This window comes from Rhinatrema bivittatum, chromosome 8 (assembly GCF_901001135.1).
Source record: "Rhinatrema bivittatum chromosome 8, aRhiBiv1.1, whole genome shotgun sequence".
Taxonomy (NCBI): domain Eukaryota; kingdom Metazoa; phylum Chordata; class Amphibia; order Gymnophiona; family Rhinatrematidae; genus Rhinatrema; species Rhinatrema bivittatum.
In genome coordinates this window covers 207,994,520-208,019,502 of record NC_042622.1, presented here as the reverse complement: position 1 = coordinate 208,019,502, position 24,983 = coordinate 207,994,520, and the positions used below count along the sequence as shown (strand labels likewise).

At 50.6% G+C, this 24,983-nt stretch overlaps 1 protein-coding gene across 6 annotated transcripts in view; it reads left to right on the top strand.

Moving 5' to 3' along the window:
* The first annotated feature begins 1,571 nt into the window (after positions 1-1,571).
* The window catches only part of RNF43 (ring finger protein 43), a 92,374-nt gene continuing 68,962 nt past the window's right edge, over positions 1,572-24,983 (top strand). Inside the window, exons 1-2 of one of the 6 annotated variants that reach the window (XM_029612812.1) lie at positions 1,572-1,807; positions 3,091-4,181. In XM_029612812.1, coding sequence (XP_029468672.1) covers positions 3,939-4,181 — 243 coding nt within the window. In that variant the 5' untranslated portion in view covers positions 1,572-1,807; positions 3,091-3,938. Of the gene's footprint in view, positions 1,878-2,022; positions 2,066-2,269; positions 2,414-3,090; positions 4,182-24,983 lie in introns of those variants that run through there. The other 5 variants (XM_029612813.1, XM_029612816.1, XM_029612814.1 and 2 more) reach the window with 5 other exon arrangements.

Here is a 24,983-nt window from a genome sequence, read left to right as displayed (position 1 = left end):
CTCCAGCAACCAAAAAAAGCTCTCTCATGAGCTTCTGTCAAATGCACCAGTCGAGGAGCTAGAGCTTCCAAATGTTAGGGATTATTTAAAAAGGAATATCATAATGCCTCTGTATAGTTATATGGTGTGACCGCACCTTGAGTATTGTCTACAGGTCTGGTCGGCCCCATTTCAGAAATCTGGTGTGGATCAGGAAAAGGTACAGAGAAGGGCAACAAAAACGATAAAGTGGGTGGAGCAGCTCCCTTACAAAGAAAAGCTGAGCTCTTCAGTTTGGGGAAGAGGTGACAGAAGGGACATGACAGAGGTTTATAGAATCATGAGTAGTATGGAACAGGTAAATAGGGAACGGTTATTTACCCTTTCAAACAACACTAGGACCAGGGGACACTCCATGAATAGCAGATTTAAAACAAATCAGAGAAAGTATTTTTTCCACTAGGCACATAATTAAAGAATTTGTTGCTAGAGGATGTGATCAAGGCATCTAGCATAGCTGGGGTCTGGACAAGTTCCTGGAGGAAAAGCCCATAAACAGTGATTAAGCAGGTGAATTTGGGGAAGTTACCGTTTATCCCTGAGAAGGAGGAGGAAGGAATTGGATCTACCCTTTAGGATCTGCTGTGTACTTTCTAATGATCCAGATTGGCCACTGTCAGAGACAGGATGCTGGGCCTGGTGGACCTTTTGTCTGACCCAGAAAAGCATATCTCCTGTTCTTATGTCAAGCAGAGTTCTGAGTATTTGTCACTTTTTTGTTTTTGCAGGAAACGCAATCTTCCTGTTTTGGCAAAGGTCATTACAACCCTACACATTTTACTGGGCAGACTGGATAAACCTTTTTGGTCTTTCTCTGCCATCATTTACTACTATGTTTCTAATGGGGTCACTAGCCAGGGCATTATTAAACCTCCTTCCCCTTAATACTGTACAGCTTCTCAATCTTATATAAAAGGCCAAAAAAGGAAGATCCTCAGTTCACAGCTCAGACCTTAGGCCTGCAATGCTGAGACAATAGGCCAGGGTTTTTGTCATATGTAAGAGGGATACCTGATGTACTATCAGTTTCTTAGTAAGAAGCTCTTGCCAGTTCTTTGTGGCTGGGTGAGCTACCCTTTGTTTCATGAAAATAACTTAAAGAGGGTCTGGCAGGACTCCACTCCAACACATCACTGGAGGGAACTGTCAAGAGGGAGTCAGTGGGAGAAGTGATCAGGTTTGGTCTAAAGTGGGAAAGTTGGCAACTCTGCTTCCTGCCTGTGGCCTGCAGGGGTTCCAGTACTGCCAAGCAAATTAGTTTCTGGATAAACAGTATATTCCAGTCCGGGCTTTCTGACAAACCTTCTCCTGATGCCTTATGATACTTGCAGTGTTCGTTTCAGATGCTAAAATCAGGGGCTACAAATAGTCCAACAAATCCAAATCCAGTTTGGTTTTTTTTTTCTAACCTGCTATTCAAATAGTTGAACTGAGATGTAAATTCATGAGGCCAGGAGTGGCCAAACGCCCTCCTTGCCCTGGGTCACTCGGCAGCGCCGAGGCTGGCATGGATACGCTCTCGGGCCCGTGACCCCCGCTTCGCTTTTGCAGGTCAGGCCAGCGGCGCTGACTGCAGCAGCCACCAGAAGGCGCCTGAGAGCCGCGGCGGCTGCCGCCTTCGGCAGCTCCACCCTTGCTCGTCGGCGGCTGCAGGTAGCGAGGGCGGGCGGAGGGACGGACGGAGTCTGCACTTACCCGCCGCCAACTTCCGCAAAATGCACCGCACCAGAGCCGGCTGTCCGCCGCTGGGCCTGTGGAGCGGCTCCCGGTGAGTGCCTAAAACTTCCTTCCCGGGACACAGGAAGCGCGGAGACACGGCGCGCGCTTTCTAATCCCAGGTAGGGACGCTCGCGCTGCCCCCCCCCCCCCGCTTCTGTCTCTGCCCCAGGTGGGGGGTGGGGGACACTCTCTCGCCCCTCCCTCCTGCCGCAGGTGGAGACACTTTTTGCCCGTCTCTGCTCAGGTGGGGGACACGTTCTCTCCCCTCGTCCCTCTCTGCCCTTATACTCCCCTGTCTCTGCCCCGGGTGAGGATACATTCTCATCCCCCCTCCTGTCTGTATCCCCAGTCCCTAACCCCTGCTCAGGTGGGGAACCCGTCTCTTCCCTGGGTGGGGCTACATTCTCATCCCCCCCCCCCCCTCCTGTCTGTGCCCCAGTCCCAGGTGGGGGACTCACTCTCTCACTCCCTAACCCCTGCGCCATCTCTGCTCAGGTGGGGAACACTTCCCCTTCCCTGGGTGGGGATACATATCCCTCCTCTCCTAGGTCTATGCCCCTCTCCCTGGTGGGGAAACACACTCCTCTCTCTCCGCCCCAAGTTGGGACACTAGCCTTCTCCCTTCCCCACCCTCCATGCCTCTGCTCTAACCCAGGTAGGGATACCCTGGGCCCCTCTAAGAGAGGGGGGGGGGGGGTTGTCACCCACTCCTGTTTTCTGACTGCTTAGTTTCTCTCCCTCCTCTGCTGGGCTATCTTTGTCCCGGGCCCTGTCACAGTCTCACTTGGATGCTCTGCAGTCACCCTTATGTGGGGGATCCTCTCCTGGCACAGTCTCCCTTCCTGGCTCTGACTGCATCCTCTCTCTCTTCATTCCAGGGAAGTTTTTGTGTTTGCCCCCCATTCTGGGCAAATTTCATCCTTTTTCTGTTCTGGCCATATGTGTGCCTCCCCATTCCTGGGAAATATCCCTTATTCCTGCCCTGGTGTATCAGGTTTTGCATAGCGTGAAGTTGTGCTGCTGGGTTCTCCCCAGCTGGCACTGGCTCAAGAGCTGAGTGTCATTATTTTTATACATTTGCTGTGTCTTGTTGGCTTTCTCCTCTCTTCCTGTGGAGACAGAAGTGTTTATGCAGAGGCTGCTGCGGTTTGTGCGCTTTGAGCTTTTGGTGTACTGCATCTGTTACATTTTTTTTTCCCGCAGTAATACTTCGGAAGGACTTTTCCACTCCTAGATCTGCACCAGTTGTGTGGAAGAGGAGACTCCTCATTGTTTGGTTTAAGACTGGTTTTTAATGTTCTCTCATTTGTTTTTTTTTTTTCCCTTCCTCAGCTGTCTCCAAGTTTCCTAGCTCTGTGCAGCTCCCTCATCTCTCAGGTGTTCTCAGCAGGTGAAAACCCGTCCTAGGACTTTGATGGATTTTGAGAATTGCTCATCAGAAGATTCCTGCGCTTGTGGCCTCCAACTCCCAGACCTCCGGAAACTAGAGCAAAATGTGCTTGCATGACTCCTAGCCCTTAAATCTGCAGCATTCAAGAAAGAGCCCTCCTCCCTGCCACCACCCTCCCCCCTCCCAGGAGGGCCCTGCAGCCTTGGATAGAAAGAATTCAGCTGTAAACAGCAGGCTGCAGGCTGAGCTAATCCTGCCAAAGGAGAGGGAGCCCTGGGAGTGCAGGAGAGTGTGGGCACATGTCCCAGGCCCTGGACAAGGGGCTTTTCCCCTCCCCATTGCATGCACGCAAGTACCAGTCCCAGAAGAAAGTCCTGCCTGCTTATCTAGGAGAGATGTCAATGAGAAGATGATTCTTTTTCAGAAAACTTGACAAATATGGAACCTTGGGGTTCTTGGCAAACTGAGACTTGACTTGCCATGGGGGCAGAATGGTCACTGAAGTAGCTGCTGGCTGTTATGGATTGAAGATGGGTGAGGCCGAGGCTGGAGAGGGCTGACTGTTTGGAATCCTTCCACCTGTTCTGCTCTGAACAGCAACCATGCAGCTTCTCCCAGGTACGGCTGACAAGTGACCAAGGCACCAGGGCGGCCGTGCTGATTTCTCTTACCTGGAGCCGAGAGCTGAGATTGGGGGCCCTGCTGGGACGCTGGCGTCCCTTGTTGGTCAGCAGTGGAAGGGATTCCTTGGCGCGATGGGGTGCCAGCGCCCACTGCCGCAGTGGGCAGTATGAGCCGCTCCCCGCTGCTTACCCTCTGGCCCTGGTTGCTGATGGCGACACTGCAGGCGGGACTTGGGCACAAGGGCTTGGTGCTGGCAGCAGCGGTGGAGACTGAGAGAGCGGCCGCTCAGAAGGCAATCATCAGGGTCATCCCCCTGAAAATGGACCCCACGGGAAAGTCTAACCTGACGCTGGAGGGGGTTTTTGCCCGAGTAGCTGAAGTGATGCCGGCAGAGGGGAAACTGCTACAGGTAAGAGCAGCTGACGGAGCTCAGCTTCATCTACAGGCTACACTTTAAGGGGCCCATAGTTAATTGGGGGGGGGGGGGGTGTCTCTTTTTTTAATGGAAACTTGTAACTTGGGACCACTTCCCCGCCTCTCTTCAAAGGGGCTTCAATGCACTGGGGCACCAGGCCCTGAAAACTTTCTCCTCAGGGGGCACTGGGGCCACCTCCCTCTCTTTTAAAGAATCGTTTGCCCTTTGCTTTTAGGGGATCTTGACTGAAAGAGCTTTCTGCTCCCTGTTTCTGCTGGTTTCTTGGGAGTGGGATGCTCTGTATGCTGGTGAAACAGTAATGGTGCACTAAACTTGTTCCTCTTGTGCCAGTGATCCTTTCTTTCTACTCCTTTTCTGAGATCTCTGGAAAGTCAGGTTGCAGGGTGTCCCTGTGTGAAGACCATGAGAGAGCGGGCTGGGGGGGGGGGGGGGGGGTCAGGTTGTAGGGTGTCCCTGTGTGAAGACCATGAGAGAGCAGGCTATAGAGGGTTCCTGTGAGGGCTGGGGGGGGGGGTCAGGTTGTAGGGTGTCCCTGTGTGAAGTCCATGAGAGAGCAGGCTATAGAGGGTTCCTGTGAGGGCTGGGGGGGGGGGGGTCAGGTTGTAGGGTGTCCCTGTGTGAAGTCCATGAGAGAGCAGGCTATAGAGGGTTCCTGTGAGGGCTGGGGGGGGGGGTCAGGTTGCAGGGTGTCCCTGTGTGAAGACCATGAGAGAGCGGGCTGGGGGGGGGGGGTCAGGTTGTAGGGTGTCCCTGTGTGAAGACCATGAGAGAGCAGGCTATAGAGGGTTCCTGTGAGGACTGGGGGTGGGGGGTCAGGTTGTAGGGTGTCCCTGTGTGAAGACCATGAGAGAGCAGGCTATAGAGGGTTCCTGTGAGGGCTGGGGGGGGGGGGTCAGGTTGTAGGGTGTCCCTGTGTGAAGTCCATGAGAGAGCAGGCTATAGAGGGTTCCTGTGAGGGCTGGGGGGGGGGGGTCAGGTTGTAGGGTGTCCCTGTGTGAAGTCCATGAGAGAGCAGGCTATAGAGGGTTCCTGTGAGGGCTGGGGGGGGGGGGGGGGTCAGGTTGTAGGGTGTCCCTGTGTGAAGTCCATGAGAGAGCAGGCTATAGAGGGTTCCTGTGAGGGGGGGGGTGGGGGGTCAGGTTGTAGGGTGTCCCTGTGTGAAGACCATGAGAGAGCAGGCTATAGAGGGTTCCTGTGAGGGCTGGGGGGGGGGGGTCAGGTTGCAGGGTGTCCCTGTGTGAAGACCATGAGAGAGCAGGCTATAGAGGGTTCCTGTGAGGGCTGGGGGGGTCAGGTTGCAGGGTGTCCCTGTGTGAAGACCATGAGAGAGCAGGCTATAGAGGGTTCCTGTGAGGGGGGGGGGGGGGGGTCAGGTTGTAGGGTGTCCCTGTGTGAAGACCATGAGAGAGCAGGCTATAGAGGGTTCCTGTGAGGGCTGGGGGGGGTCAGGTTGCAGGGTGTCCCTGTGTGAAGACCATGAGAGAGCAGGCTATAGAGGGTTCCTGTGAGGGCTTGGGGGGGGGGGGTGTCAGGTTGCAGGGTGTCCCAGTGTGTGGGTGGTGGTGGGGATCTGGCTTTAGTTTGTTCCTATGATGGCCATAGGGGTCTGGCTGTAGTGGTGTCCAGTGGGGGGGGGGGGGGGCGCGGCATAGAGGCCTGGTTGTAGGGTGTCCTCTATGAAGGTGATTGGGGGCGGGGGTCCTAGCTGTAGTTTGTTCCTGTGAAGGCCATAGAGGCTTGACTGTAGGGGTGTCCTGGTTGGGGGTTCAGGCGTATGTTCATATATTATTGAATTCACAAGAATTTTGTAATGAATGTAGTGACCATAAAATTATTCACTTGGGAGGTTACAGCTCTCATATTGAGCAACAGATTTAATGTTCTGTTCTTTTCTAATGCATTAACCAAAAAAGTTATAATTACAGCACCTGAGATATATAGTGCTTGACAAGTATCCAGATACCCTGAAGTTTTCTAAGTCTCCTTTCTATTTTTTAGTTGCAACAGCTTCTTGTTTGTGCATCAGACGTTCTGTATTCCACTGAGTATGTTTCTAGGAATTATCCTTCCTGTTACTAAGAATGAGTATTAAGGTCAAGGATAGTAAAATGCATATCAGGTTCTTGTTGCAGGCAGACATATCTTGTGTAATTACAGTCAGTTTCTAAATACTTTGATCTAAAAGCTCACATCAAATATTGAGTATAGTTTTAATCCTTCCCCATGCCCCTGTCTAAAGTTTCCTTATGTTATTGGAAAAATATAAAGCACATGCAAACTTATTCATCTCTGTGGGAAAGATCAATATCTTATCTTCCTAAGTGGGGTGAACATCCCCCCCCCCCCACACATACAATCATAGGATTAATCTCTCCAGCTGCTGCCCCTTGCTGGCAGAAGGAGATGGGGGAGCAGCACTTCGCTAACTTCTCTGTTGGCTTCAGTCTGAACCGCATGGGGACCCCCAGAGTCTCTCACAGGTTGAAGCCAGCAGAGGAAGCGGCTGCTCACCTGCTGGTGGGGAGGGAGTGTGTGGGGGCCCCCCCCCCCTCTCAAAGCCTAGGCCGGTCACCCTGATTTGCTCCCCACCCGACCCTCTAGGGACTGGCCCTCTGTTCCTTAGCATCGAGGTTAGAGTTATGTACCAGTCTAGGCTGTCCTACGGGCAATACAATGCAATGACTGAGTAAGGGGTAGCCCTTTGTGAAGGTAGTGGAGTGTCCCGGTGAAGGCCATGTGGGAGTCGGGCTGTAGAGTGTGCCTGTGAGGGCCATGGCGTTGGGGTGGGGGACAAGCTATAAGGGTGTCCCTGGGAGGGCCCTGACATTTCTCTTGCACACAGTAGTGACTCCTAGCAACATTTCCTGCAAATCTGTTGAAGTGCCTTCCCTGGTTTCAGTAACTCTGAAGAAGGGATTGGTAAAAGTATCTCAGCCTGCAGAGAAGCCTCGTTCTTTGCATTCTTCCTCCTGATTTTCTTGTCTTTCAAAATTTGTAACTGTTTGTAGCATTGTTGTTTTTTTTCTCCTGGTTAATCTCCTGAAGAGCAGGTACTGCTGTATGTACTTCGTCCTCTGATACTGGCCAATGCACTTGTCACACCCCCTGGTCCTCGCACCTCTCACTCGCTGCTTGTGTGGTCCCGGTTCCAGAACACAGGCACAGAGGTGCGGTCTTACGAATCGGGGGGGGGAAAACAATCTGACACAGGGCCTGACGTGGTGGCTCTGCCATGCGGAGGGACCTGGCTTAAATTTCCCAGCTCGGGTTTTCCGCTCCGAAGGTTGGCCTGGGATTGGGGATGCTGCGAAGGCAACGCTCACGACCGAGGGTTGGGGATGCTGCGTAGGCAGTGCTCACAGCCCCTGCAGGGGGAGGGGAGGTTGTCCCAGGTACCACATAATAGTGACAGAGTTCAGGAAGAAGCCCCTGGTGGGTGGCCCCAGCTGAAGACCGCCGCAAGGGGGGAAATATCTTCAGGTAGCTGTGAATGAAGGCTCATGGAGCCGAGTCCCAGATTGAGCTGGATGCCTGAAGGAGCAGAAGAAAAATTGGAGGCATTCACTGGTGGCCATATTTAAACTGGATCCTCAGATACTAATTTTTATCATCTGGGAGCAAAAGAACTGCAGGAGTTGTTTAAACAGAAGGGTGACAGGATTGACCATTACTGAATGAGAAAAGCAAGGGTGAAGTACGTGGTGGTAATTTGTTGTTTTATATTTTTAATATGATTTTTAATGTTTTTTTATAATCCGCTTAACATGACTTCTTGTTATAGGCAGGATATACGGTAAGCCTTTAAAATAAATGTCTGCTTAATAAATCCCAAACTGGGGAAGCAGGAGTTCTCTGGGGGCTGCATGTAGTCCATAAGCACTTTCTCATCTCCCAAAGAGCCAATGTGTGACCTTCTTCTCTTCCGGAAGCTTCCTGCATATCGGGGCTAGCAGCCAGAGGTGACTGCTACGGGCTCATAGATGTCAATCGTACACCTGGAGAGTCACAGAAGTGCAGGGTTCCTTCATTAGAAGACTAAATCTCCCAAAATGGAGAAGCAGGGTCAAATTGGATAGAAATGAAACTCTTCAAATTAGTGCTCTCTCCCAGCCCATCGGTTCCCTGCTCTGCTGCCTCCCTTCACGGGTTGTTCCACGGTTCCTGATCATGACACTCTCTCGCCTCCTGGCTCCCCACCAGCGAGCAGGGTCTTAGTAGCCATCCTTGGACGCTTGTTAGCCGTATAGATTCCTCAGCTCGGCACAGTTACTTTGGCGGCTGTCTGTTGTTTTGTTATTTTTTGTTTGGAGGTCTGCTATCTTCCTGCTCTCATGGGCTCCTGCACACTGTGACTCACCTTCACACTGTAACACTTAGGCGAACATGTACTCACACGCCAGCAAAGTCTGTCATTAAAGCACAGCCAGTCTTTCCCACACGCAGCCTCTCGCACTCACACCCTCCTACCAGACCCCCCACCGCCATGCACCCTCTGTCACTACTAACAGGCACAGAGCCATTCCCCCCCCCCCTTGTGCGTCCTCTGTTGACAGGCATACCTCTTCTCACCCCTGCCCCCCCCCCCCCCCCCAATATGCTGTCTGTAGCTCTGGCAGGCCTCTTCCGTCTTCTCTCCCCCCCCCCCCCCCCCCATCCTCCCGGTGTGCTGTCTGCAGCTCTGCTCTGTGCTGCTTTTATTTATCTGCCTTTTTTTCTTTGTCCTAGAGAGATTCTCCAGTGGCTTGAACCCTGCGAGTTGGGGTAAGGCCAGTCTATGGAAGTGAATGGGAGCCCCCCATTATGAGCAGCTGAGAAATAGGAGCATGCAGTGCCACTTTTTAGATTTTGCAGTGACCTGTATTGATTAAACTGAAAGGTGACCAAATGTTCCTTTTAAACCTTTCTCCTAATTGCTGAACTGTTTTCTCTGCGTGGAAATCCACTGGGGGGAGACGAAGAAATGCCTCTGTAGCCAGTTCTGCTACAGAGGCATTGGGAAAAAAAAAAGTCCCTCCCAACTCAAATGTGAAAATTGTTTGGTTCCTGGATCAGCACTTTTCACAGGTATCTTTTCTTTTTTTCCCCACCAGACATTTAGCCAGTTTTCTTTTGAAGTTATTTAGCCATCATAGTCACTGCTGGCAAAATGTTCCCTGATGTCTGGAGTGCAGAGTTCCCTCCTCTGAAAGTGGGAGATGCTCCTTATTTGTCTATATATATATTTTTTTAGCTTTTGCTCTGGGTGCATAAAGATCCCCTGAGAGATCCTTGCCAGGTGGTCTGAGATATTTGGGCAGTGTAGTTAAACCCACCTTCGCACAGCTAGCTGTCTCTTACGGAAGAGGCACTGATTTGGACAGGCTTTAAGCCCTTGCATCCTCTGTATTAGGTTGGTTTGGTTTTTTTTTGGGGGGGGGGGGGCTGGTAGTTCCTGCTTTTTTTTCCCTTCCAGCTTGATCGGAACTAGGGCTGGAATCGGGTGCCACAAGCACTCATTTGCCACTGCTTGTGGATTTTCCCTGTATTTTAATAGGTCCTCCTTCCCTCCCTCCCACTGTCCCTGGTCTGGTCGTTGCAGCAAGAGTCTCGAGGATGGGAGAAAGGCGCCAGGCCTCCTCCTGGAGCTATCATGAGCTCCAAACCTGGCCTCCAGGTGCCACCCTTGAGAGCACGTCTCCCTCCTCCCCGGGTCCAGGGGCTGTGAACGCTGCCTTGGGGTTTGGAAGAGCTGATCCAGGAACCTCCTCATCGTAATGCAGCACTGCCACTGGGCTGACCTCCGGCCCCTTTCTTTGCACTTCGTCTGTTTCTTCTGAGAGTGCAGTTCCAAGGTTGAGCTCTGTGCTCAAAAACGTAGCTGCACTGAAGCCACGCACTGGGGAAGGAGGATATCCATGTTTCTCATTCCTGTCTCCAGTTTAATACACACTGTGGGTCCAGTTCTGGCCACTGCTGTTTGGCTTTGCATTTTCATTCCCGGTTTATTATCAACTACTATGCCCAGGTCTGTGCGTTCATTTCAGCAAGCACTGCCCTGTTCAAAGTACATAACACTTGCCTGTCCTTGTGCAGCTGTGTAGTTGGCAGCTCTGTTTCACTGTCATGCCCATCAAAACTGGGCGTGTAGGAGGAGCAGAGGCCATAGATAAACTCTCCTTATACTTGTGGCACCATATGACCCCGGGCCCTCAACTCTTGCACTACAGAGCTGTTAGCCCCCATCTTCTGGAAGCTCTTCATATGGGCCCTGTCACTCGCCTAAAGTCTGGGGCTAAAAGGCTGACTGGACCACTAGCTCCTTCTCACTCACCCGAGTCCCGCTGTTCTACCGTTTTACAAGGTCCTGCTTACCTGAGGCCTGTAGCTCTGCCCCTGCCTGGGCCCCCGCTGTCCTGAAGCCTGCAGACCTGGGTCCTCTCCCCCCACTCTGCTCACCTGAGGTCGCTAGCTTTAGTACTGTCCTAACTGAGAAGTAAGTTGAGTTCTCCCACTGGGGGCTCCCAGCGAGTGTTTGTTTCAGAAAATGCGGAAACGTTCCTTTCTCCCTTTGTTAATGGCCTGAAAAGGGAGAATTACTTTTTATGTTTCTTTGTCTCTCGTTGTCCCTGGGGAGGATGGTATTGTGAGGAAAGAGAGCAGTCATAAAGCGTGCGATAGGGGGAACAAAAATCCTAACAGTACTGAAGTCAAGAGAGCAAAAAGATGCTACAGTGTCTCAGCCTGGTTTGTAAAGAGAAGCATGGTGTGCGCTGTGCTTGTGTTACAGCAGGAAGAGCCTCTGGTAGCTGGGATATTCTGCCCTCTCTTATTACCGTAGCACTACCAAGCCTATGCAGTGCTGTACGGATACACATCGGAGACAGCCCCTGCCATGCGGAGCTCTCAGTCTTGTACTGAGAGAATGACGGATGCTTGATATAATCTACCAGGTGTAAACCCTCGAAGGCCTAAATTGTGCACAAGAAGCAAAACCTTTTTCAGAAGAAAGGATCCTCTAGAAGTGGGCTTGGTATGAGACTCCAAGGGGGGTAGACTTGGGTGCGACATAAGATGTTTCTTCATGGAAAGTGTAGTAGATGCTTGGAACAGCCTTCTAAATGGAGGCAAAACATACAAGAAGCTGGCAGCGGCAGCAGCAGGGCCCACGGGGATGAAGAAGGCATTGGGGGCAGCGGCAGCAGCAGGGCCCGCGGGGATGAAGAAGGCATCGGGAGCAGCGGCAGGCCCGCGGGGATGAAGAAGGCTTCGGGAGCAGCGGCAGGGCCCGCGGGGATGAAGAAGGCATCGGGAGCAGCGGCAGCAGCAGGGCCCGCGGGAATGAAGAAGGCATCAGGAGCAGCGGCAGCAGCAGCAGGGCCCGCAGGGATGAAGAAGGCATCGGGAGCAGCAGCAGCAGGGCCCGCGGGGATGAAGAAACTGTCTCTCAAAGGAGAAAGAGGGAGGAGGCCTCCTAATGCTGCAGTGACCCAAGGAGGTGGCGGCTGCTCGCAGCATATGTATATGTGCTTCCCAGCATGGGTATGAAGGGGGACAGAGAGCGTTTTGGGGGAGAGAGCATGTATGCATGTGTGCTTAGGGGGTGGGTGGGAACAGATCATCTGTATGTATGTGTGAGAATGTGTGTTGCAGGATTTGGGTACAGAGAGCATGTGTGTGTGGGGGGGGGGACGTGGGACAGTGAGTGTGTGCTGGGACACGGGGAACAGATGGCATATGTGCAGGGGGGCACAGGGAACGAGCATGGGTAGGGAGCATGGAGGACAGACGTGTGTTTGTGGGGTGACATGGGGCACACAGAGCATGTGTGTGGGGGGTGGGGCACGGGGGCAGAGCATGTGTATGTGTGTGTGGGTCAGAGAACATGAGAAAGTTTGTTTGCTCCCACCCTGCCTCTCCCAACTAATCCACAGCAGTCTCAGGATGATTGGAAATCCAGATTCCCAGGTATAGAGAGAGGGATTTTTTTTTTATCCTTATTAGTTTTAATTATTGAGTGTTATTTGATGTCTGCTGTTTTTGAAACATTTTATTTGTAAATGAGTTATTAGATGTTATTCATTTTATCAGCTGTTTTGAAATACTTATTTTTTATTGGTATGGTGTTACTATTATGATTGACATTTTATGAGGCATGGTGATTCTGTTTTTCCATTGTTGCACTACATACAGAGTCTGGCTTGTTGAGGTTCTGATTTTAGATTTTGCCAACAACAGAGGCTCACAAACATGCAAATTTTATTTCATGCATATTCATTGTGGACATCCTGAAAAGCTGATTGGCTGGGGGTTCCCCCAGGACAGGTTTGGGAACCTCTGGTCTACAAGTTTCTATTTATACTTTGTCAAGGGTGTCCAACTCTGGTCTTTGAGAGCCTCAGACAGGCCAGGTTTTCAAGATATCCACAATGTATATGCATTAGATGCAACAATGGCAATGCATGCAAATCTTTGTAAATCTATCTGATGCATATTCATAGTGACTATCCTGAAAATCCTGGCTTTCAAAGAGCAGAGTTGGCCACCCCTTCTTTATGGTCTGTATTTGGTGAGGGTCTGTTTGTGTTCTGCATGTCTAACTGAGGTGAGGTATTCTGCTAATATGTGGTTTTGGTGTAGAAATCTCTAGCTGCCTGGCTTGTTCTGTTTTTCTAATAGGAGGTATATTGGTTGTTTAAGAGCCTGATGTAATATTGGAGGTGTTTCATTTAAATAGGTAGGGTTGTTACTGTTTGGGTGCAGACAGTTGGTGCTGTTTTGGTCTGGTAGATTTACTATGTTGAAATTATAATTGTTTACTCATGGCTTTCTGAGGGTCAAGACCACATCCAGTATGTAGACCTGAGTCCATATAGGTTCCAAGTGTCCTGTTTTGGCAGGGTTTCCGTTTGGCAACATAGTAGTGCATGTAAATTTAACATGCATGTTGTAAATTATATTTTTATCTCACTGACCTTTCTATGTAAAATCTTTTGTTATAAATACATAATTTTTAATTGTGTGGGAAGTCCAGAGGGCATCAGGCTATAAGGTTCGCCTAGGGCACATAATCCCCTTGCACTGGCTCTGCAGCTTCAGTTTTAAGATCCCTTTTAAATTCTTTCATATTTTGCTGTAGTCTTAGTTGTTCTGGTAGCTCGTGTTCAGTTCTGGAGATCACATCTATAAAAGGACACTGACAAAGCAGAGGCAACTCAAATGACCAAAATGGTGCGTGGACTGCACTATAGGCCATAGTTGAAGAAAATAAGGGTACTAAAGATGAACTCTAGAAGGAAGAAAGGAAAGGAGAGTTACGATACAAACACATATAAATCTAGCCAATTCCAGAAGGAAGCATTTTCCATAGGGTGAAAAGCAGAGAGCAATGTTTGAGCTGCATTAAAGTATCAGCCTTATTAATTAAGGCTAGTAACCGCTGCATCAGCAAGTTACTCCCATGCTTGTTTCCCCAGACCGTAAAAGTCAGAGCCCTCGTTGGTCACTGTACAAATCCAAGTCCCCTTTTTCCCCTGCCGTTGAAGCAGAGAGCAATGATGGAGTTGCGTCAACAGTATCCAGGCTTATTGGTTAAGGGAAGTAAGAGCCGCATCAGCAAGTTACCCTCATGCTTGTTTCCCCAGACCGTAAAAGTCAGAGCCCTCGTTGGTCACTGTACAAATCCAATTCCCCTTTTCCCCCTGCCGTTGAAGCAGAGAGCAATGATGGAGTTGCGTCAACAGTATCCAGACTTATTGGTTAAGGGAAGTAACCGCCGCACTAGCAAATTACCCCCATGCACTCGTTTCTTCATTTCCATCCTTTGGCCTTTAGGGATCCACAGTGTTTATCCCATGCCCCTTTGAATTCTTTCACTGTTCTGGTTTTCACCACCTCCTCCGGAAGGGCATTCCAGGCATTCACCACCCTCTCCGTGAAGAAATATTTCCTGTCGTTGGTTCTGAGACATCCTCCCTAGAGTTTCATTTCATGACCCCAGTTCTACTGATTTCTTTCCAACGGAAAATGTTTGATGTTTGTACATCATTAAAACCTTTCAGGTATCTGAAGTTCTGTATCATATCACATCTGTGCCTCCTCTCTTTCGGGGTATACATATTCATATCCTTCAGTTTCTTTTCATAGGTTTTCTGATACTGACCCCACACCATTTTGGTAACCCTTCTCTGGATTGCCTCCATCCTGTCCCTATCTCTTTTGAGATAAGGGCTCCAGAACTGAACACTACTCCAAGTGAGGCCTCACCAAGGACTTGTACAAGGGCATCACCACCTCCTTTTTCTTACTGGTTATTCCCCTTTCTATGCAGCTCAGCTTCTTCTTGCTTTAGCTATTACATTGTCACATTGCTTTGCCATTTTCAGCTTGGAGAAGATATGGCTGAGGGGGGATATGATAGAGGTATTTAAAATCACGAGAGGCCTAGAATGGGTAAATGTGAATCGGTTATTTACTCTTTCGGATAATAGAAAGACTAGGGGGCACTCCATGAAGTTAGCATGTGGCACATTTAAAATTAATCGGAGAAAGTTCTTTTTCACTCAAAGCACAATTAAACTCTGGAATTTGTTGCCAGAGGATGTGGTTGGTGCAGTTAGTATAGCTGTGTTTAAAAAAGGATTGGATAAGTTCTTGGATGAGAAGTCCATTACCTGCTATTAATTAAGTTGACTTAGAAAATAGCCACTGCTATTACTAGCAACAGTAACGGAACAGACTTAGTTTTTGGGTAATTGCCAGGTTCTTGGGGCCTGGATTGGCCTCTGTTGGAAACAGGATGCTGGGCTTGATGGACCTTTGGTCTGACCCAGTATGGCATGTTCTTATGTTCTTATTTTCAGATCGCCAGACACTATCACCCCCAAGATCCCGCTCTTGGTCTATGTATATCAGCCTCCTCCCCCCCCCCCCCCCCCTCATCACATACAGCTCTTTTGATTTATCGCACCCCAAATGCATGACTCTGCACTTCTTGGTATTGAATCCCAGTTGTCAATTCTTTGACCACTCTTTTTAAGTTTTCTTAAATCACTTTTCATTCTCTCTACTCCTTTAGGCATGTCCACTCTGTTGCAGATCTTGGTATCCTCTACAAATAGATAAACTTTACCTTCTGTCCCTTCTGCAAAGTCGCTCAAATAGATGCTGAACAGAACTGGTCCCAATATCGATCCCTGTGGCTCTCCACTTAACATGGCTCTCTCTTCAGAGTAGGTTCCATTTCCCATTACACGATATCTCCTATCGGTCAGCCAGTTTGTAATCTACGCCACCACCTCGGCGCTCACTCTCCCTAGCTTCTCATTTTGTTCACAAGCCTCCTATGTGGGACTGTATCAACAGGGTCTCTCTTCTGTTTGGTAACTATTTCTTCACCTTCAAAGAGGTATTTAGCCTTTGGATTTTTCAATCCCAGTTGCATGATTTTTCAAAACTTAAGTGTATTTGCCATTTTTCCAAAAACGTTACATGATCTTTGTAAGTGATTTACCCACTTTGACGTGTCTGCCCTGTCGCAAAGTTTCATGTTATCTGGAAACGGGAGCTTTTCCTTCCTGATCCTTCCCCAATATCAATCATAAAGACATTGCAGAGGACTGGACCTAGCACTGATCCTTCTGCCTCCTTGTTGGTCACGTTCCCATCACCAGAATGGACCCTATTGATTATCACTCTCTCTCTGCGTTTTGATGCTCCCCCAGTTTTATCATCTTTGTTCCAATTCCCAGACTGACTGTCTTAATCATCGGTCTCCCATGTAGAACAGCGTCAGAAGGCTTTACTGAAATCCAGATAGGCCACGTTTACTGCATCCCCTGACTCTGGTCACTTCATCAAAGAAATCAATCAAATCTGGCAAGATTTTCCCCTCATGAAACAAGGTTGTCTGTGACCCTGTAAACTACTAGCTTCAAGGTACAGCATCGTTCTGTCCTTCTGTAGTGCTTCCATGGCCTCACCATCTCTGATGTTAAGCAACTAGATCTGTAGTTCTCCACTTTCTTCTTATTCTCACCTTTGTGGGATGGCACTAAATCTGCCCTTCTTCAGTCTCTTGGAACCTCGCCTCTTTCAAATGATGCTGAACAGAGCTGTGAGGGGGTACAGTCATAAGAAGGCCAAGGGGCCATTGAGTCCAGCATCTGCCTTTGCCAGTGACCAGACCAAATCACTAGGAAGTAGGGATGTGCATTCGTATTGACCGCATATGTAAAACGCTACTCATATTTTTTTTTAACTTAAAAAAAGGATTCGACATATACGATCGGATTTCCCACATATCCAACATAGCTATGTTGGATATGTTGGAAATCGCGATTGTTGAGCCAAAATAAAAATTTAAACCCCCTCACCCTCCTTAATCCCCCCACCAGACTTACCACAACTCCCTGGTGATCGAGCGAGGAGTGAGGACGCCATTTATGCAATCCTTGGTGAGAAGCATGTGACGTCGCGCCACGTCGAGTGACGCGGCGCCACGTGATTCCCGGCGAGTTCGCGCCGGAAGGCTCGTTCGGCCCAAAAGGAACTTTTGGCCAGCTTGGGGACGTTCGGCCCAAAAAGAACTTTTGGCCAGCTTGGGGGGACCTCCTGACCCCCCCAAGCTGGCCAAAAGTTCCTTTTGGGCCGAACGAGCCTTCCGGCGCGAACTCGCCGGGAATCACGTGGCGCCGTCACTCGACGTGCCGCCGACGTCACATGCTTCTCGCCAAGGATTGCAGAAATGACGTCCTCACTCCTCGCTCGATCACCAGGGAGTTGTGGTAAATCTGGGGGGGGGGATTAAGGAGGGTGAGGGGGTTTAAATTTTTTTTTTTGCACATATGGACATATACCCAACTCATTTAATTTTTTTTATGTCCATATTGACCGCAAATGGGACCCCCTTTGGACATATGGACATAAAGTTTTGCTCTGCACATCCCTACTAGGAAGTAACCAGCAGAATCCAAAAAGTAGATCTGGTTCTTGTTGCTGACTCCCAGAGATAAGTGGTGGCTTCACCCTGATCCATCTTGCTAATAATTGTTTATGGACTTCTCCAAACCCCTTTTTAAACTGAGCTATGCTAGACCCTTGGCCACAGCCTCTTTAGCTCCTTCAGTATTCAGGGCTCTACCCCATCAGGTCCCTTATTTTTCTTTCCTTTCAGGTTTACCAGTAAATGGCAGCCTGTTAACCCCATGACTGACTCCCCCCCCCCCCCCCCCCCCCCCCATCCTTGCCCTTTTGCCTTTGGTTTATCTCGCTCCTCCTAGTATTTATTTAAGATATCGTCTTTCTTCTGATCCTTATCTTCACTTAAGCCATCCTCCCCTTTAATTCTTCCTATTTTCCTTTTGGTCTTCCTCTCTTCACTGACATATCTAAAGAAAGTTGTATGTATCCCCTGTCTTTATCACTTGGGCAGTGCCGTTGCCTGTCTCCTTGCCTTTCCTGCCTCTCTCTCTTGCTAATTCTGCTTGTCTGTTTTGAATGCTATTGATTTGCTCTTACATTTTCTCCTACTTCTGTACTGAATTATAGTGATCTCCTCGTTGCCTTCTTGTTTGGCACAAATATTTGCTTTTATTACCGTCCATAATTCCTATATCTCTCAGATCCCATACTTTTGACAGGGCTTCCTTAATATAATTCATTTTCTTAAGTCAGTTCTTCTAGGACCCTTTTTCTAGTATAGTTATGTTCTGATCCAGTGTTAATAGTGAACCATACAATGTGATGGTCATTGGACCCCCAGATAATCTTTCACCATACCCTCAGTGACATTGTCTGCATTTGTTGATTTGCCCACTTATGTGGTCTCATCATCAAATCAACTAGTAACTTGAAGGAGACTTCTTGCAAGGATTCCTATATTGTCCTAGGTATAGTTGATCCAGTAACTCGCACTCGCTAGTCTGCACCTCACCCTTGCATTCTATCCTTTGGATACCACAACTGTATCTGCTTATTACCTTTCTGATGACAGCCTATAGATTATAACCCTCATAGATATTAGGCCCCTGAAACCATTTGCACAGTGCAGCAGTGGCCAAAAAAGCCAACCGTATGTTAGGGATAATTTGGAAAGGCCTCGATGACAAATTGGAGGATGTTATGCTTTTGTACAGAGCTCTGGTGTGACCATGCCTGGAGAATTCCATGGAGTTCTGGTTGCCTCATTTTAAAAAAGAATGCAGTGGAGCTTCAGAACGTACAGAGAAGGGCAGACAAAAAAGGTGAGAGGATTGGGGGGTGTCTAATACCAAGAAAGGCTGGAAAGAGTTAGGGCTTTTTAGCTTGGAAAAGAGAGGCTGGAGGAGGGACATTCTAGAGATCTAAAAGATCAGGAGTGGAAAAGAACAAACCACAAGCAAGCAGTTGTTTGCCCTGTCCAAAAATACTAGGGCCAGGGGCATCCAATGAACCTGCATGTTAGCAGTTTCAAGATGTTCACAAGAAAGTATTCCTTTTGTCAGTGGGTAATTAAATTGGGGAATCTGCAGCCACTGGATGTAGACACAGCAAGCAGCATGGCAGAGTTCAAGAAGGATCTGGATGCATTCCTGGAAGACAAGGACATATACAAATACTAGAGACTGGGAGGGGACCGAGGTGCTATACAACTGTACATCTGCAGGGGGGTGCTTAGATGAGTCTGTTGGATGTTACTAATAACTCCAGGGCCACTATCGGAGCCAGGATGCTGGGCTCGATGGACCATTGGTTTGGCCCACCCTGGCCATTCTTCTGTTCTTCACAACCCACAGCAACTCAGCTGCTCTTGTTAACTCGGTGTCTCGTTGGCTTTTAATTTGTTCCCAACATAAAAACAGTAACAGAATTCTGAAAGCCTGGTATAAATATAGAGGATCTGAGGAAAGCCAGAGATCAACTGTGGTCTATGGTATTGCATCAGGAATTAAATCAAGTGATTAGATGGGCCGCCTCCTGCTCCTCTGGGCTTCCAGCTCGGTTGGAATGAAGGCAGGGATCTGGTGCCAGAAGCCTCCATGTTGCTACCTGGCGATTTCCATCCCCCCTCCCAGCTTACTTAGTCCAGTCAGTGCAATGACCGTCCCAGACCATGGACCCCGCAGTCACGGGCCCCGAATTCAGCCACCAGGTGTCACCATTCTGCAGTGACTATGGCTCCCTCCCATCAAGTGGCTGTGAACACTGCCTCTGTAACATAGCTGACTACCCTGGAATCAAACTGTGCACTGCCTCCTCATGGCACTGAGCCAGCTCATATTCTGCTTCTACGTGGAAGAGCACCCTACTGCTTAGAGTAGCGGGCTACGACCCAGGGAAACCAGGGTTCAAATCCCATTCTCGCTCCTTGTGACCTTGGGCAAGTCACTTTGCCCTCCATTACCTCAGGTACAAAATTAGATTGTAAGCCCTGTGGGGATAGAGAAATACATACAGTACCTGAAGGTAATCCGCTTTGAAGTACACTTTGAAGTGCCGAAAAGTGGAATCTAAAAATCTAAATAACTATATATTCTGCTTCTGTTAGGGCAGGAGCAGTCTCTCTGGTAGCTGGCACAGTCAGCCTGCGCTCTGTGCTGGTGTTAGGGCAGGAGCAGTCTCTCTGGTAGCTGGCACAGTCAGCCTGTGCTCTGTGCTGGTGTTAGGGAGGGAGCAGTCTCTCTGGTAGCTGGCACAGTCAGCCTGCGCTCTGTGCTGGTGTTAGGGAGGGAGCAGTCTCTCTGGTAGCTGGCACAGTCAGCCTGCGCTCTGTGCTGGTGTTAGGGCGGGAGCAGTCTCTCTGGTAGCACAGTCAGCCTGCGCTCTGTGCTGGTGTTAGGGAGGGAGCAGTCTCTCTGGTAGCACAGTCAGCCTGCGCTCTGTGCTGGTGTTAGGGAGGGAGCAGTCTCTCTGGTAGCTGGCACAGTCAGCCTGCGCTCTGTGCTGGTGTTAGGGAGGGAGCAGTCTCTCTGGTAGCTGGCACAGTCAGCCTGCGCTCTGTGCTGGTGTTAGGGCGGGAGCAGTCTCTCTGGTAGCTGGCACAGTCAGCCTGCGCTCTGTGCTGGTGTTAGGGAGGGAGCAGTCTCTCTGGTAGCTGGCACAGTCAGCCTGCGCTCTGTGCTGGTGATAGGGAGGGAGCAGTCTCTCTGGTAGCTGGCACAGTCAGCCTGCACTCTGTGTTGGTGTTAGGGCTGGAGCAGTCTCTCTGGTAGCTGGCACAGTCAGCCTGGCTCTGTGTTAGGGAGGGAGCAGTCTCTCTGGTAGCTGGCACAGTCAGCCTGCTCTCTCTGCTTGTGTTAGGGGGGGAGCAGTCTCTCTGGTAGCTGGCACAGTCAGCCTGCGCGCTGAGCTGGTGTTAGGGCGGGAGCAGTCTCTCTGGGATATTTGCCTATTCTCAGCTGGAATGTGTTCCTGATTCTGGTATAACTACTTAATGCAGAGAGGGGTTAGGGTATAAAGCTGAGTTTAATTGTTCCCTGGAGATAATCCTACCAGTCCTTGCCTCTCAGGGTGGCCTCTTCATTTTTTACACTAAATCTTTTGTTGGGAATCGGGGCTGAAAATATCAGATATCCCTCCTGAAACCACTGAAGCTGCATGGGGATAAGTAAGTCTGCCCTCGCCAGTCTGCTTCCAAATCCCGGGAGCCGCAGGGACTCCCGCAGCAGCGTGGAGGAAGGGATTGTTGAGAGTAAAGCCGAGTCTCTGGGAGCTGCCTTGTCACCCGGGCCCCTGCCATCGCCTTTCTGCCAGCCAAGCCCTGCATCCTCCTGGGTCCCTGCTGGGCCTGCGCACTCTGCTGCCGCGGCTGAACCCCAAGCCTCTCGGTCACGTGCTCACCTCCAAGTAATTACATCAGCGCTCAAATATTCAAGTGCACAAAAAAATAGCAGGTCACATTCAAAGCCTCCCTGTAATTAAAAGCGATTGACCTAGGCGGAGAGAGTGGAAAACCTTAAGAGTTCTGTATTTTTTTATTTTTTTTAATTCATTGAAGATAATTCTGTGTCTATAAGTTTGTAAGGGGGTCTTGCAGATAATATGCATTTGGCATTTTGTTCCGTTCCTTGCAGGGATATTCATGAGGGTCTCCAGTCCTGTTTAAAGAAGAGACAGCAGCCTAGGGAATCCGTACCAGGGACACAGCAAGCTTCGGGTGCCGGTGGTGGATGGATGGGTTTGGGTGCATGGCTGTGGATTCCAGAGGATGGGCGTGGCTCTCCAGATGTTGCAGGCTGGGTTTTAGTGTGGAGGAAGTTCAGTTTTAGTTTAAATTATTTGTTATGCCGCCTTTCCAAACAAAATCAAAGTAGTTTACAATAAAATACACCCAAAATATGTTGTAATTACAACCAATTAAGTGAGTGTTTGTGAGGTTGTGGAGATGGGCGTGGGGTTGGAGTGCTCATGGAGATGTTTTGCTGGGTTTGGATCTGCGGGATGGCAGATATGGGGATGTGCATGCTGCTGCGTGCCTGTGAACGCATGCATGAGAATGGGCTGCGCGTGTGGAGGTAGGACGCATGCATGAGAATGGGCTGCGCGTGTGGAGGTAGGACGCGCGCGTGAGAACGGGCTGCGCGTGTGGAGGTAGGACGCGCGCGTGAGAACGGGCTGCGCGTGTGGAGGTAGGACGCGCGCGTGAGAACGGGCTGCGCGTGTGGAGGTAGGACGCGCGCGTGAGAACGGGCTGCGCGTGGAGGTAGGACGCGCGCGTGAGAACGGGCTGCGCGTGGAGGTAGGACGCGCGCGTGAGAACGGGCTGCGCGTGGAGGTAGGACGCGCGCGTGAGAACGGGCTGCGCGTGGAGGTAGGACGCGCGCGTGAGAACGGGCTGCGCGTGGAGGTAGGACGCGCGCGTGAGAACGGGCTGCGCGTGTGGAGGTAGGACGCGCGCGTGAGAACGGGCTGCGCGTGTGGAGGTAGGACGCGCGCGTGAGGAGGTAGGACGCGCACGAGAACGGGCTGCGCGTGGAGGTAGGACACGCGCATAGTGGACGAGTGTCTATGGGCCCAGGAGAACTGAAGCATAGACTTCCCTTGCCGCCTTTCCCTTCCCACTCAGGGTTTAGCACCGCCGCGGTCTCATGGGGGGCAGCCCCTTACCAGCCTGATTTCTCTCGTCAGACTGTAATCATGCATTCATTCACGTCTTAGCCCCTTGTCTCTGTGCGGCAGCACATGTGACAGGCAGCTTTGCAGTTCTGTGGGTCAGTTTGACTCGCTGCTTGTTTTGTACACTTGAGCATATGTGATTGAACTGGCTGGTTGACTTTCCTCTATTCATGAAATGGCTTAAGTGAATCTGTGGGTGTGATCAGTGTTTGCTGTAGGAAGGCAGCAAACACTGATCCCCCTTACTCTCTTACCTTTCTGCTTATGTCGATTTCTTCCTTTGCAGCCTTTGACCCTCCTGTTCGGGTCCTCCAGTGCCAGCTGCCTGGCGGCGCTATCAAGCTCTTTGGGACAGCTCTGAGGGTTTGCTCCAGCAGAGGAGAGGGGATGCCGCTCTGTGGAGATGCTAAGTGGCCTGTTCTGAGAGAGGCAGCAGCTGCTGCACATGTCCCACAGACCACAGCCCTGTGCCGGGAGCCCTGGCCAGAGGAGAGAACTCCGAGGCGGCAGTTTGCCGCAGTCTCTTCCACATGGGTAGCATTGGCCATGAACCACAGGCCCATCGGGCCAGTGTTAGCAGCATCTCTTGCCATGACTAACGTCCACGTTTTGTTTTTGGGCCTCAGTAGCTGCTGTAGCTCTCCCTCCCTCCCTCTCTGTAAGGTGCTCTGGAATGACTCTAGCTTGGCATTCATGAGCTCTTTGAGGAGCTGACGGGTGTGTAAGAATTTTGGGCTCCCAGCCAAGATACACATTGCCAGTAATCGTTAACCTGGTCTGCAAACAGTTCAAACAGTACTAAAGAGGCCGTCAGTTATTACATGAAAGGAAGCCTTTCATCTCCCCGCTGTGCAGCCAGGCTGTGCCACTGCAAAACACAGCACAACTAACAGACCCTGGCAGGGGTGGGGGCAATCAGGGGCCTCTGTACAGCCCCAGGCGGGGTGGGGGAGGTAGGGACCTCTGTGTGCAGTCCCAGGCGGGGTGTGGGAGGAAGGGGCCTCTGCGTACAATCGCAGGAGGGGTGGTGGGAGGAAGGGGCCTCTGCGTACAATCGCAGGCGGGGTGTGGGAGGAAGGGGCCTCTGCGTACAATCGCAGGAGGGGTGGTGGGAGGAAGGGGCCTCTGCGTACAATCGCAGGCGGGGTGTGGGAGGAAGGGGCCTCTGCGTACAATCGCAGGCGGGGTGGTGGGAGGAAGGGGCCTCTGCGTACAATCGCAGGAGGGGTGGTGGGAGGAAGGGGCCTCTGCGTACAATCGCAGGAGGGGTGTGGGAGGAAGGGGCCTCTGCGTACAATCGCAGGAGGGGTGGTGGGAGGAAGGGGCCTCTGCGTACAATCGCAGGCGGGGTGGTGGGAGGAAGGGGCCTCTGCGTACAATCGCAGGCGGGGTGGGGGAGGTAGGGGCCTCTGCGTACAATCGCAGGCGGGGTGGTGGGAGGAAGGGGCCTCTGCGAACAATCGCAGGCGGGGTGTGGGAGGTAGGGGCCCCTGCGTACAATCGCAGGCGGGGTGTGGGAGGAAGGGGCCTCTGCGTACAATCGCAGGCGGGGTGGTGGGAGGAAGGGGCCTCTGCGTACAATCGCAGGCGGGGTGTGGGAGGAAGGAGCCTCTGCGTACAATAGGAAGGGACCTCTGCGTACAATCGCAGGCGGGGTGTGGGAGGAAGGGGCCTCTGCGTACAATCGCAGGCGGGGTGGTGGGAGGAAGGGGCCTCTGCGAACAATCGCAGGCGGGGTGTGGGAGGTAGGGGCCTCTGCGTACAATCGCAGGTGGGGTGTGGGAGGTAGGGGCCTCTGCGTACAATCGCAGGCGGGGTGTGGGAGGTAGGGGCCTCTGCGTACAATCGCAGGCGGGGTGTAGGAGGTAGGGGCTCCTGCGTACAGTCCTAGGTGCGGGAGGTAGGGGCCTCTGCATACAGCCCCAAGCAGGATGGGGATTAGCTGGTGGATCTTGGCTTCTATCCCTGGGTGAGGTGGGAGATAGGGGAGGTAAAGCCAGCAGCTTATAGCAGTGACAGCTATGGGGAAGCTGATGTTACCACAACATTCTGGTATTTTGACTGCATTTTAGAGCAGGGCTTCCAGTACCTGTCCTGGGGAGCCCACAACCAGTTGGATTTCTAGGATATCTCTAGGACCTTCGTTTTCAGTATTTATTTTATTATTCCTGGGAATTTAAATATTATAACAAAAAAAAAAGTCAGTGGTAAAATAACTTTGTTATAACAAATAGGAGAAAAATCAGTAAAGTAATCTTTGCACTGATTCTTTTCTTATAATAATTACATTTCTAGAAAAAATAAAATATAAATTGAAAACGAGGGTCCCTAGATCTCCCTAATGAACATGCATGAGATTGCATATACTGCAATGTATGCAAATGTATCTCATGCATATTCATTGGGGATCTATTCTGAAGACCTGACTGGCTCTGAGCTCCCTCAGACCAAATTGGGAAGCTCTTGTTTCATGGCTCGTGAGCCATAGAATAATCTCGGCACCTTTATGCCAACTTGTTTTGTTTGGACGGGGGCGGGTTATGTCTGCTGATGATTAGGTCCCCTCTTGGGGGTGGGGTAAAGGTTAATATCCCTGTCCTGTCCCTATTTGGGGGGGGGGGTTAGTGTTGTGGTGTGTCCCTGTGTTGGGAGGGGTGACGTCTCCGTGCTAATGTTGGTGTGTGGTAATTTTTTTTTTTTTTTTTT